We start from the raw sequence: 12,823 nt of genomic DNA, 5'->3' as shown, positions 1-12,823 counted from the left end.
TGGGGGCCGCTGTAGGACACAGCTGCCCAGGGAGTGGGGACGGGCCTCACTCCGACAAGCCCAGAGCACAGCCGCCCTGGGCAGTGGGAGCTCCAGGCAGCACTGGCCCAGTGAGCCGAGGTCTCAGCCGTTGTGTGTCCCGGATTTGCTGGCTGAGCGGCAGCGTGGGGCAGTGGTTAGCACCAATCGTAGACCAGACTGCCTGGATTTGCATCCCAGCACAGGTGTGGCGGGGTGCGTGGGGGTGGGGAGCAGATCGCATCCGTTTCCTCATCTGTGAGGATGGCACGGGTGAGTCTGCCTTCCTGGCGATGTTTTTGGGAGGATCCCATGAGTCAGTGTCTGCCGAGGCCCCAGAACAGTGCCTGGGCACTGCTGGCTGTTACCCACCACCCTAAGCCCCCGCTGTCCCCACCCGTCCCCCTGTCCTCAGGACCCTCCGTCCAGGGGACAGCGCTGCTCTTGGCACGTGTGGCCCTAAAGCAGCCCTGCTCCTCCCTCCACCCCACTGTTCACTGAATGTCTGAGGGCGGCACAGCAGGACCCTGAAGGCCTTAAACGTCAGCTCTTTGTGGAATTTTTGGTCACAGCAAGCGACGTCCTTGTGTTCCTGCTTGCATCCTCAGCCATCCTGGGCCAAAATCACCACCCCCTGAGCCTTTCTCCATGTGACTGCCCCTGTCTGGCCCCCATTTCTCTCCCTATTGACTGGTTATCTTACAAGATTCCCTTCAGAAACCATCTCCTCCAGGCAGCCTTCCCTGACCACCCATCCCCAGAAGGCAGAAGAGATCCCTCTGTGCTCCTCCAGTTCCTTCTGATTCTTTTTATCAAAGTGCTGTCATCCAAAGAAGTCATTCATCCATTCATTTATTTGTCAGTCATGTCTTAGCCTTTGCTGCAGGCCAGGCTCTGGGCTGAGGGTGTGGACACTGAGATGGGGCAGATGTAGTTCGTCCCGGCTCCAGGGAAACTCACTCCTACTGGCAGACACAGGCACGGCCACTAGGACTTGAACTTGGGTTAAAAAATGTCAGGTGTCATCAGAGAGTTACAGATTCTGAGCTGTGGGAGATCCAGGGAGAGGGAGAGAGCCGTGTTTCCATCTGGAAGGACTGCGGAAGGCCTTGCAGTGGAGGGGGCACAATCGAAGGGACCAGGGGAACAGGTAGGGTTTCAGTAAAAGAGCCAAGAGGCAGGGGGAGGGCACTGCCCGGGCAGAGGGGAAAGGACTCAGCACTCCCAGGAAAATCAGCTGGTCTGTTTGGACCATGGGTAGCATGTGTGCGTGAGAATTTCTAGACATGGGGTTAAAGATAGACATCGGAGCCCAATCCTGGAAGACCCGACGCATGCTGCCGAGGTGGAACTTGATTCCTTGGGTAGTGGGGAGCCATGGAATATCTTTGAGCAGGAGAGGGACTTGGCTATTGTCCTTTGACATGTCTAGAAAGCCTGCTGGGAATTCAGAGTCGACCACTCACCGAGGCTGAGATGGAGCCAGTATCCTCTGTGGCCTCAGGCCCAGTTTTGTCTCAAGAGAGACAATCCGTTCCATTTGGTGGCAGTGTATGAGCACCTACCGTGAGCAGCGTGAGGCCTGGGGCCAGCTCACATCTCAGGCTCCCATGAGCACACTTCTGTCCTCCCATGGGGTTTGCTGCACCCTTAATTTTTGGGAAGGTTTTCTGGGTAGATTCTCTTTGTTCTTTCAAAGTATATCTTAGTCAATTATTGTGCATTTTTACAATTAGTATAATTACATCTAATTACATAATTAGTGTAAATATGTGTAATGACTTAAATAGAACTTGCAATTACAACACGTCCTGGTGTAAAAATCCTTATTAAAGTTGCTTTCAGAAGAGGGCTGGGACCAGTCGTGCTGCACAGACGCGGGTTTCATGGTGGCCTTTGAACCTGTTCATGAAGAATCTAAGTCAGGAGCGCTTGAGGCCAGAGCAGCAGCTGCCCCAGAAACTTCACCAGCTGAGCCAGACGCGGGCTCAGGGGTCCTGGGGTGGGGCGTGGATTTGGGGTCAAGAGACACTGACGGTTGTTTGTAAGGCTCAGCTCTACGGTGGCTTCTGGGGTAGCGGCTGTCGAGGTCCCAGTGTCCACACACCCCACACGCCCAGCACCTCTGAGCCCACAGGCGCCTGTGAGATGAGATGAGATGACAGTGCCCACCCAAGGCATCAAAGGGACCCGTGCGGTGAGGCCACCTCTCTGCCGAGTGAGCCTTCATAGCTAACCGTGCTTCCTCCCCTTCTCTCCCGCATCCTCCCAGCAGCTCTGCGAAGTAGGTGGGGCAGGAATTACAGTGTTCATTGTACAGACGAGGAGGCGGACTGAGAGAGGCTAGCATGTCCGCCACTCAACCCAGACAGAATTGGGGCTCCAGGCTATTGCCCCAGGCCCCATCAGCTCCTTCCTCTTCCAAGTCCTCTGCCTTCTTTAGGACAGAGCCTGGCCTTTTCTGTGCTACTCATTATCCTGGCCTCAGGCAGCATCTGTCCAAGCTGGTCACCCTCAGATTAGCATGTCTGGAATGACAGCCAGAGCAGGAGTTCCAGCCCTGTTCCAGCCCTGCCACACGCCAGCCCCGGCCGCCTCTCTGGGCAAGACCCGTGCCCACAGATGCTCCCTCCTTCCACGCCATCCCTGCTGCCACAGCCCCGGTTCCTGCCCTGGCCCTGCCCAGGCTCCCAACCCCTAGATGGGTTCTTCCCGGCAGCTAGAAGGATCTTTCTGCAATTCAGAAACAACCAAGTCACCCCTCTTCTTTTTAAAAAAATTCTTCCATTTAGAATTTATTGAGATGTAATTGGCATATTACATGGTATAAGTTTAAGGTGTGCAACATAATGATTTGCTATATGTGTATATTGCAAAATGATCACCAGGGTGATTGTAGTTTAACACATCCATCACCTCACATGGTTATTTATTTTTTGTGTGATGAGCACTTTTAAAATCTACTCTCCTAGCAACTTTCAAATTTACAAGACAGTATTGTTAACTCCAGTCCAATGCTGGACAGTACTTATTTATCATATAACTGGAAATCTGTAGCTTTTGACTACCTTCACCCATTTCCCCCAAGCTCCACTCCCTGCCACTGGCAACCACCAATTTGTTCTCTGTTGCTAAGAGTTCATTTTTTTAAGATTCCATGTATAAGTGAAATCATAGAGCATTTGTGTTTCTCTGTTTGCCTTATTTCTTTCAGCATAATGCCTTCAAGTTTCATCCATATCATCAAAAATGGCAGGGTCTCCTGAATTTTGTATTGGTCACCCCCTTTCTTGAAACCCATCAGAGCACAGCCCCCATTGGAATGGCTTTGAGTTCTCGCTTGGACCATACCTCTCTGCCGCAAACCCTCAGCAACAACAGATAGCGTGCTGGAAGAGCCAGTAGTAAAGATGTAACTGTGCATCACTGTGTCCCAGAAACACAGGCAGTGAGCACGATGGATGCTCCAGACTGTGGCCCCCAGGTTCAGAATCAGATGAGGGTGACCAGGCAGCTCCCAAGGGGCAGCGGGTCCCCAAAATTCTTCTGGCAAGAGAGGAGCAGAGCCATGCTTCCCTGCTAGTCCAGGAGCCAGCCTGTGCCTGGGGCCACCCCTGGGCTGGGCAAGGCCAGGGTGACTGCAAACTTGCTATAAGACGAGGGTAAGCAGTAGGGAGAGAAAATGAAACAAAACAGAGAAGAAAAGAAGCAGTGCCCAAGGTGAGTCTGTAGACAGAATTGTAAAACACATGATGCAATCTAATGCTAAGAAGGACAATCAATAAAATCAACTTTTGGAACATGAATTTATTCAAGGTAAAGCTAATTTTGTGGCATATTCATAGCAATGACTTTTAAATATGTTTAGGATACTCAAAGAAGTTAAAGATAAAGGAATAACATCCACTTGAAATAAATAAGGAATAATGAAGCAAAAAAATCATGAAAATAAAACATCAGACGGTTACAAAAATTATTTGAAAATCTGGTAATGAAAAACATGGTGATTGAAATAAAAAAAAATTACTAGACAGGATGAACAGAGGTAATTAGTGCTTTGGAATATGGCACCACAGAGATGCAAAGAAGCATAAAAAATTATATATATGTAATTTTATATATATGTAAAATTATATATATATGTATAAATTATATATTCATATATATATATGAAGCAGCAGAACTGAGTGGTGTGGGCGGGGCCTTGCTGAAGGCCAGGGAGCTGCAGGTTGCAGAAAGAGTCAGCCATACTGAGGATCACAAGTCTGTATTCAAGTGCAAAAGGACAGGCAGTGTCTATGAGCTGCACTTAGGGTAGACAGGGCTGGGACCACACGAAGGAATATGGAAAGAGAACCTCCGTAAGGCCTCCAGGAGCAGAGAAGGTGCCACAGACCCTCCTTGACCTTGGGCAGCAAGGAGGCGTGATAAAACAGAATCCCACTGAGGCACCGTATTGGAAGAATGAAGTCAGTACAAAGCCACCGTAAGGAGAAATATGAGAAAGAGAAGCGATTTTTACCATAAATAAAAAATACTACCCCCAAAGTCCAGTATTCTACTATGAATTAAAAGAAAGAAATTAATACAATAATCACTACTAAGAAGGAAACTGCAGCGCTGAAAGACAAGGACTGAGGGAAGAGATGGCTAAATGGCCGAAGTACTGGAGAGAGGGAAACGTGAGCTGAAAATTTTCAGGAAAAAACAGTAAGACCATCACATAAATACATAACTGGAGGAGCACAGGGCACCATAGACACAGCAGAAGACACAGTAAGACCTAGGAGGCAGGAGTGAGAGAAGTATATAAAACAAAAAAGAAAGAATGGATTTTTAAATATTAGGAAGTGGTACCTAGAGAAGACAAGCAAAGAAGATACAACAGGTGGATAATTGGAGGCTTTAAAGAAGAAAAGCGGGATGACGGGGCAGAGGAGCTCCAGTAAAACTTTCCCACGGTTCCCTGCGATATGAATTTGGCTATAATGTGGTAGGCAGTTTGCTCCTGTTATGTCAGTGATGGTGGGCTGACGTTATCTTCTGCGGAGGAAGGGCTGGAGGGAAGGGAAGGCTGAGTGGGGAACCAGGAGGCAGAGCATGGGCTCCACTGGTATTGGCCCAGCCCAGTCTTCCCAGTTCAGGCCAGTGAAGGGGGTGCCAGGACTGGCAGATTCCTAGAGGCCACTGTCCATTCAGCCACAGGACCCTAGAAGTGACATTGAAACCAGGTGGCACCAAACTGCAGCCTGCGCTGGCATCAATTGGCTGAAGCTTGCTGGACCTCAGAATCCCTGTTTGAGCAGCTCTGCGGCCACCTCAATCATTTTTAGTAGTCTTGTGTTGATGTGAGCACACGTCTTACAGGATTGAATCTGATGGGCCTGACTTTTCATGGTGTGGTGATGCTTCACTGTTTTTAAAAGATAATTCAAGGGACTTCCCTGGTGGCACAGTGGTTAAGAATCCGCCTGCCAATGCAGGGGACACGGGTTTGAGCCCTGGTCCGGGAGGATCCCACATGCCGCGGAGCAACTAAGCCCGTGCACCACAACTACCGAGCCTGTGCTCTAGAGCCCGTGAGCCACAACTACTGAGGCCACGTGCTGCAACTACTGAAGCCCACGCGCCTAGAGTCCGTGCTCCGCAACAAGAGAAGCCACCGCAATGAGAAGCCCGCGCACCGCAATGAAGAGTAGCCCCTGCTTGCTGCAACTAGAGAAAGCCCGCATGCAGCAACCAAGACCCAAAGCAGCCCCAAAAATAATAACAATAATTAAAAATTTTTTAAAATAAAAAACAGGTAATTCAAGAAAATTTATTGAAATAAAAGGAGACTTTAATTTCTATACTGCAAGGACACACTAGGTACCAGGGGAAGTTGACGCGTGTGCTGGGTTAACATTGGGTCACAGCCCAGTAAAGTCACTGACTTTTAATGGAAACAAAAGGATCCGTAGGCATCCAGGCAAAAGCAATCAAGTCGCTTTAGAGGGAGAACAACTGGGCCGGCTTCTAACTTTTCCACAGCAACATTCAGTCCAGAATACAGGAGAGCGGGAAGGGAGAAGGGGACCCAAGGATCTTATGTGCAACCAAGATGTCCTTCACGTTGAAAGGCCACAGACTAAAGGTTTTAAATCTGCCAAGAACTCAGGAAATGTTGTTCCCATGAGCCATTCGTGAGAAACTACTAGAAACTCAACCCCCATCGACCACAAGACGCTTGGGAAAGCTTGGCACCAACGCTGGTTGAGCGTCGTGCATATTTAACTACAGAGTAAAACAAACAGGATAAGCGTGCTGGAACAGAATGTAAATATTACACGTATAAGATGCCACATAAATATTAATGTGTAAGATTCACCTAAGGGAACAGAGAGCGAGGGAGAGAAGGTAGAGAGGAGGAATAAGCTCTCAGATTGTCACGTTTGTAGCGTTGGGACTGTCAGTGGATCGAAGAATATGATTTAAAGCTGACAAATTAAGGCAAACTATTTTTAACAGCATTGAAGTAAAAACTGGAAAGAAGGAGTAAACAGTCGCTATTTGAGATGCTGTAGAAAACCCCGGAGAATCTCAATGGAAAAACTGCTGCAGACAATAAGAGAATCAGCGTGGCGGCGGGTGTGATATTAACTTACAAACGTCAGTATTTAGAGAAACACATAGCAACCTGTTAGAAGCTTTCTAGACAACTGCATTTGCGATTGCAACAGAAGGATGAAATGCCAAGGAATAAACGTGATAATCAATACCTGTTTGAGGAAAAGTTTGAAACTCCTGAAGACAAAGAAAGAACAGAAGCACCTTGTGGTTTTGGAGAGGAAATTTTAATATTATTAGGCTGTCATTATGTCCTAAGTTAATTTATAATTTTAACATCATCCCAGGAAGTATACCAACTGATTCCCTCATTCTCAGAACTACCAAAGATGGTTTCTAAATTTCACATGAAAAAATAAACAAGAAGAACCGAGGAAGCTCAGAACAGGAAAAAACAGGGACGGGATTCTAATGCTATCAGATTACTGTAAAGCCTTGATAACTAAAAGTGAGGTGGTAGCTCATGAATAGATGGGAAGATTTAAGGAACGGAATAGAAGGCCGTGTGTGTGTGTGTGTGTGTGTGTGTGTGTGTGTTTGTATGATAATCTAGTGTATGATTCACTCCTCAAATCAGTGAAAAGCAGAGAGATGGAATTTTCAATCAATGGTATTGGAACAAACGAGTGGCCACATGGAATAAAATGAATCCATATACACCGTATACAACAGGATGAATGCCAAACAGATCAAAAATTTAACTGGAAAAAGTGAAACTCTAGGTACTAAGATAAAACATAAGCAACTTGCTTTCTAAACTCAGAGTCTCTAGCTAAGATGCAAAAATCCAGACACTGCAAAAGAAAATATCAATAAATTCTACTACGTACAATTTTTTAAAAGTCTATATGGCCAAAAAAAAAAGCACCAGTGGGACCTAATCCCCACCTCCCTAGATGTGAGCCGTGCGTAGTGCCCTCCTCCCAAAGAGGACAGCGTAGACGGGGGTGGGGTAAAGAGGGACTTTGCAGAGCAGACGCCTGACAGCCACACCTCAGCCAGGTGATCAAGGTCAACGTCACAGTGATCAGCCATGTTGACTGCACGTGCCCTGAGGGGATGGGATGAGGGCCCTTCACCTCTGTGGTCTGCCTACAAAATTCCTGGTCAGTCCTCCTCAAACGACCAAGGTCATCCAAAACAAGGACAGTCTGAGAAACCGTCATAGCCCAGAAGAGCTAAGGAGACAGGATGACTGATGTCATACGGGGTCCTGGGTGGGGTCCTGGGACAGAGAAAGGGCATTAAATGAAAACTAAGGAAACCCAAAATAGAAAAGCCGCGTTAACCCTTCTCTGTTTCCTTCCCTCAGAAAATCGCCTTCATGGTAGCGCTGGGCCTGGTGACGACGGAGCATCTGGAAGGTGAGGACGCTTGTGGCGGAGCTGGGCCTGGCCCGCGGGATGGCGGGGGGTGGGGGTGTGTGCTGAATTGGCATCAGACAGAAGCGGTGGGTCTCGGATTCCCGGTCAGATGGCAGCGCCCGGGTATGACCCACCTTCTGCGTGGTTGGTGCCAAGTGCCAGGTGGTCATCATAAAGACCAAGGCTCCTGCCTGCTCTCCCAGCTTGTGACTGTGCACAAAACCCACTGTGTCTATTGGGGGGACCTTGTGGGTTCCCTGCCCCCAAGTTGGAGGCAGCACAGTGAAGTGATAAGAGCAGCGTGCCCAGCTCGGCCGTTACTAACTACTCAGGCTTGGGCAAGTCACCCAGCTCCTCTGGCCTCAGTTTCTCTGTCTGTGAAATGGGATAATAACCCACTCTTCCTCCTGGGATTGTCGTAAAGAACCAAGAGGAGTGCCCAGCGCCACCTCCCCTGCTATCGAACTGGCCCATGGGCTCTGTCTGCCCCCAAACCCATCGGTGGAAATGAGAACATTATTTGAGCAGACAGGTCAGCGTAACACTACAGGTGCTGTTTGACTTTACCGAAAAGAGCAATCACAAATGAGCTCTGCATCGTCATAGACTCTAAGGGCCTGGAAAGCATGGAAACCAACCTTCTGGTTGCACTCGTGGGGAAGCTGAGGCCAGAGAGCTTGATTCTCTTGCTCAAGGTCCCACAGCCAGTCAGTATCAGGCCCAGGCTGGAATCCAGGTCTCCCGACTCCCAGCTCAGGGTGTTTTCCACGATTCTGACCTCACCGCTAAAGATATTTTATAAAGTGAAAACATCCCTACACCCCCAGTAAATCTGGATTTGGGAAGGAAAACTAACTTGCTTTTCCTCCTTAAAATCGAGGAAAGGAAGGGAATGAACTGAATCCCCCAGTGCCCGAGGCACTTAACAGGCTTTAATCTCGGGTGGAGGTTCTCTCCATCACAGCAGGTAAGTGACTGAAGCCCGGGGAAGGGAAGGGGCCTGGGGACCCCACGCAGCTCGCCGAGGCCTCCCATGCATAGCTGAGTCAAACGTGCCCAGGAGGTAGGTCCAGGCCTTTCCACGGCCGCCTCCCTTTGCATTCCCTGGGTCTGACTCGCTCTCTGGCGGCAGCTGGGGTGGAGATGTGGGTGGAGAGGGACAGGGGTGTGGCCCAGCCACCCAGACCCCCAGGCTCCACTCACCTGGCCCCAGCGGGCAAGTCTCATCTGAGCAGCCCCTGCTCGTGGCCCCCTTCCTTCTGCTGTGCAGGGCTGGAAGGGGTTCTCTGAGCCTTCCATCTGAATGTCTGAATACGCCTGCTTGAACTTGAGTGTAAGGAAGCCAGCTGTGCTTGGCGGCCTTTGAGAGCTATTTATGCTCTGCCTTTGGGGCCATGGAGGCAGCCTGGGGCAGTGGGGTTGGCCTGCACGTCCATGTCAGAAGTCCCGTGTTCAGGTCCTGGCCGTGCTGCTTATGGCTGGGTGACCTTGGGCAGGCTCCTTCCCCACTCTGAACCTCAGTCTCTTCATCTACAACGTGAGGAAAACCACATCTTCAGACTTCGCAGGGGTGTCGTGACGACTGAGATAAAAGCACTCTGCGAATACATTTGGGAATGTTATGATTTTTCTAAATCATCCTCATTGTGAAAACTCTCCTCCCTCTCGCCCATGATACCCTAAATACTTATTTATTTGGACCCTATCTTTTCCCAAAGAGAGTGTGAGGTGCCTTACAGGAAACACACGAATAATACTGAGGCAGTTTCAAAGAAGAAATCAGGTCCAAGAGACAGAGATGCGGAAATAATGTCAAAACAGCTACACACAGAGAGACAGGGCCCACCTGGCAGTCAAAGCAAAAGGAAGAAAATGAAAATGAGGAGGGGGAGAGAAAACCCAGTTCTCGAGCTGCATGAGGCCCACCACGCCGGGCCCCATCAGCAGGACTTGTGCCTGGCGTCCCGGGGGGTCAGCCTGCCGAACAGAGGCTGCACCTGCCCTTCCCAGGAGCCCGGGGTCCCCCCCTGCAGCTCAGCCAGGCCAGCGTCTGACCAACGGGCACCTGCTGTCCCCAGGGTCCCATGAGAGACATCCCCGGGCCGGATGATGGCACACGGGGCCTTGCTGAGAGCAGGTGCCTGGATTCTGGGTACCTCCCAGCCTCCCACCAGTCAGGCCTTCAGCCCTGGGGCCAGCAGGTCTGTCCTGCCTCAGAGTGAGCAATTCCGGGGGGCACCCACCCGCCCGGGGCCGCTCTGGGGCGCAGATGCTGGGCAGAGAGGCTGCAGGGCAGGAAGGGATGGTGGCGCCGGGGGTTTGCAGAGGAGGCATCCAGGGTCCTGGGGCAGGAAGATGCCAGTAACTGCTGCATCTGTGCCTTTCCAGAAATCCAGAGCAAGCGCCAGGAGCGGAAGAGAAGAAGCACAGCGAACCCCGCCTACAGCGGCCTCCTGGAGACAGAGGTGAGGGACCCGCTGTCTCCACACTGGGGAAGGGGGAGTCTCTCCTGGGCTGGCCTCCCTCACCTGCCCCTCCAGGGATTAGAGTTCAGGGAGTGCCGTCAGTAATTCTTTCTTTACCTCCTGGGCTCAGAATCAGTTGAGAGACAGATGCAGAAGATCGGGGTGTCAGTGGGGCTCCTCACCTAGGCTGCCCTGGGGGGTGTGGTCGGGGATGCCGGTCGCAGCGGCTCCGATTCTTCACCCTGATTATCCGGCATGAGGTCTGGTCGCGGGCAGTGCTGGCCGCCCGGGCCTCCCGGGACCACTCAGGCCCAACTGCGGAGCCCGGCCGGCTCGGCCGAGCTCATGACTTGGAGAGCCGAGAATGTGAGGCCACAGAGAGAAAGGCCCGGAAGGGGCTGGGCTGCGTGAGGGTGGTTCCTTGTCTCCCCCGGGGAGGAGTGGAGTGGGAGGAGGGAAGGGAGCGGCCGTGACTCCAGCTGACTTCCCTCCGCGTGGAGGCGCGAGGCCAGGAACAAGAGATATGGCCAGGTATGCCCAGCTTTCCTTCCTCCCGACGCACCGAGCCCAGCTCCCCTTCACACGGCGGTACCCCAGCTCCAAGACTGCTTCCTCATGGTGGGCGGCGTGCACTTTCCCCGGATAGCCGAAACTGGTAAAATAGGGCATTAAAGTGAACTCCAAGGCAGGGAATTCCCTCCCAGTCCAAATCCCGTCCAGGCTGCCCGCCCGGGGCCCGCTGCGGCCCTATAAGGAGATGGTGAGAGTAACCGATCACCAGCCAGTGATGCAGTGTCAGGACGTAAGGATGCCTTCCAGGGAGCACCTTGGCCCCCTCCCATCAGCACATTCCCAGGGAGGAACTGAATCCAGAATGAGATCTTCTTGCCCTTGCAAATTAAAGTCCAAAATTCTAGGCTAAAATCCAGATGTCATCTCCCAGAAGCCGGCTCTGCAGAGGCTGCCAGCGGCCTTTCCCAGATGCTCTGGGCTTTTCTAGGGGAAACTCCCCGGAATCTTCCCCTAGAACGGAAGCCATTGCCTGAAGGCCCCGAAGTCGGGCAGCCCCCTGACATGGAGCCGTGTCTGCAGAGGCCAGGGCCTGGCACGTTCCAGAGGCCAGCAAGACTCTGCAGGGCCCGGAGGAGGGTCACCGAAATGCCGTGCTCGCTTCCCCTGGGGCGTTCATCAGCCTGGGCCAGTGGTCCCAAATCTATGGCTCACAGACTGGCCCTCGCTGGGAGGGAGGCTCCCGTGGGTGGCCCCGTGGGGAGAGCCCACCTGTGTCTGCGTCTCCTAGCTCCCCGGCCCGCCCGCCTGTCCTTGCTTGTACCGTCCCCCGGCTCCTGCTCGGAGAACACACGTGTTTACATCCGCTCACTTCCTCGCCAATTTTCTGAGCAAGCCGTGTCCTGAGACAGGGCCCCAAGCACTGGGCCCCGTTTGTGAGAGTCACGGAGCCGTTTCTGCATCTCCACCCAGGGACACGGTGTGTCCTCCGTACAGTACGGGCGCTGTCCCCTTGGTTGTGTTCACTGATGGAAGCATCCGCTGCTCTGTGGGCATGGCCGTGACCTCTTCTCCGAAGCCTGTGGCCACGGCCAGAGGTGACCTGATTAGCGAATCAAGAGCCGACGCAAAGCCCTGTGACCTTGAGCCCTGGACACAGCCCAGGAGCAGCGCTTCCATGGGTCCCTCCCTTGGCCCTGAACACGGCCCAATCACATTGAGAGAGATGGGTTTACAGCCCATCACCCAAGTCTAGAACCATCTTCTTGCCACAGCCAAAGCCATGTCGAACCACCAAGGTCTGAACCCACGTGGCCTGTGTTTGCTAAAGCCCAGGACTAAAGCCACCTTCTGGAATATACCAGGAATTTCCATCTACCCGTGATGCTTTGGGCACCAGGGGCCACTCTTTGTTGTCAGGGTTCCTTGAACTCATGCCGAGAAGTGGGGTTTAGCGAGCCAATCCATAATGCACCTCATTTCCCCACCGGACCCCAGAACCAGCTGAGAAAGAAGATACAGGACGAACACAGATGGACAACCACACGTCAGCTTTGTTACTGATTTGCCCCAATCGGAGAGCCCTAACCGTCCTTCCTGAATGGGGCAGATGTGCCCACGGGGAGCAGGGATGGACCCGTTGGGCAGAGCCTTTGCTGGCTTTTGCCCTGGCCGACCTGTCTCTCCCCCTCCCCACGCCCCTGTGTCTGTACGCGTTTCTGCCTCTGGCCGCGGGTGTCCGGCTGGAGTCCGGAGCCCAGGATGGAGAGCCTGTCCTGGGTGAGCCCTGGGCGAGCCCTGGGTGGGGTCAGTGTCGCCAAGGAGGGCTCCCCATGATCTGGTGGTTTGGTTTGGTTTTCT

At 52.1% G+C, this 12,823-nt stretch overlaps 1 protein-coding gene and 1 long non-coding RNA gene across 5 annotated transcripts in view; one reads left to right on the top strand and one right to left on the bottom strand.

Moving 5' to 3' along the window:
- The window catches only part of PHF21B (PHD finger protein 21B), a 99,224-nt gene that overhangs the window by 78,774 nt on the left and 7,627 nt on the right, over positions 1 to 12,823 (top strand). For all 4 annotated transcript variants that reach the window (XM_082350861.1, XM_082350859.1, XM_082350860.1 and 1 more), the window contains 2 exons: positions 7,937 to 7,988; positions 10,377 to 10,453. In XM_082350861.1, the coding sequence (XP_082206987.1) occupies positions 7,937 to 7,988; positions 10,377 to 10,453 (129 nt within the window). The remainder of the gene's footprint in view (positions 1 to 7,936; positions 7,989 to 10,376; positions 10,454 to 12,823) is intronic.
- LOC309608659 lies at positions 3,808 to 12,818 on the bottom strand. Its single transcript, XR_014233044.1, has 3 exons — positions 10,571 to 12,818; positions 9,192 to 9,586; positions 3,808 to 7,849 (listed from the first exon to the last, which is right to left on the bottom strand). It is a non-coding gene; the product is annotated as an uncharacterized lncRNA (long non-coding RNA).

This window comes from Balaenoptera borealis, assembly GCF_965194805.1.
Source record: "Balaenoptera borealis genome assembly, chromosome: 13".
Classification (NCBI taxonomy): domain Eukaryota; kingdom Metazoa; phylum Chordata; class Mammalia; order Artiodactyla; family Balaenopteridae; genus Balaenoptera; species Balaenoptera borealis.
Note: the sequence above shows the minus strand (reverse complement) of the source record. Positions and strands in the feature narration are given on the sequence as shown.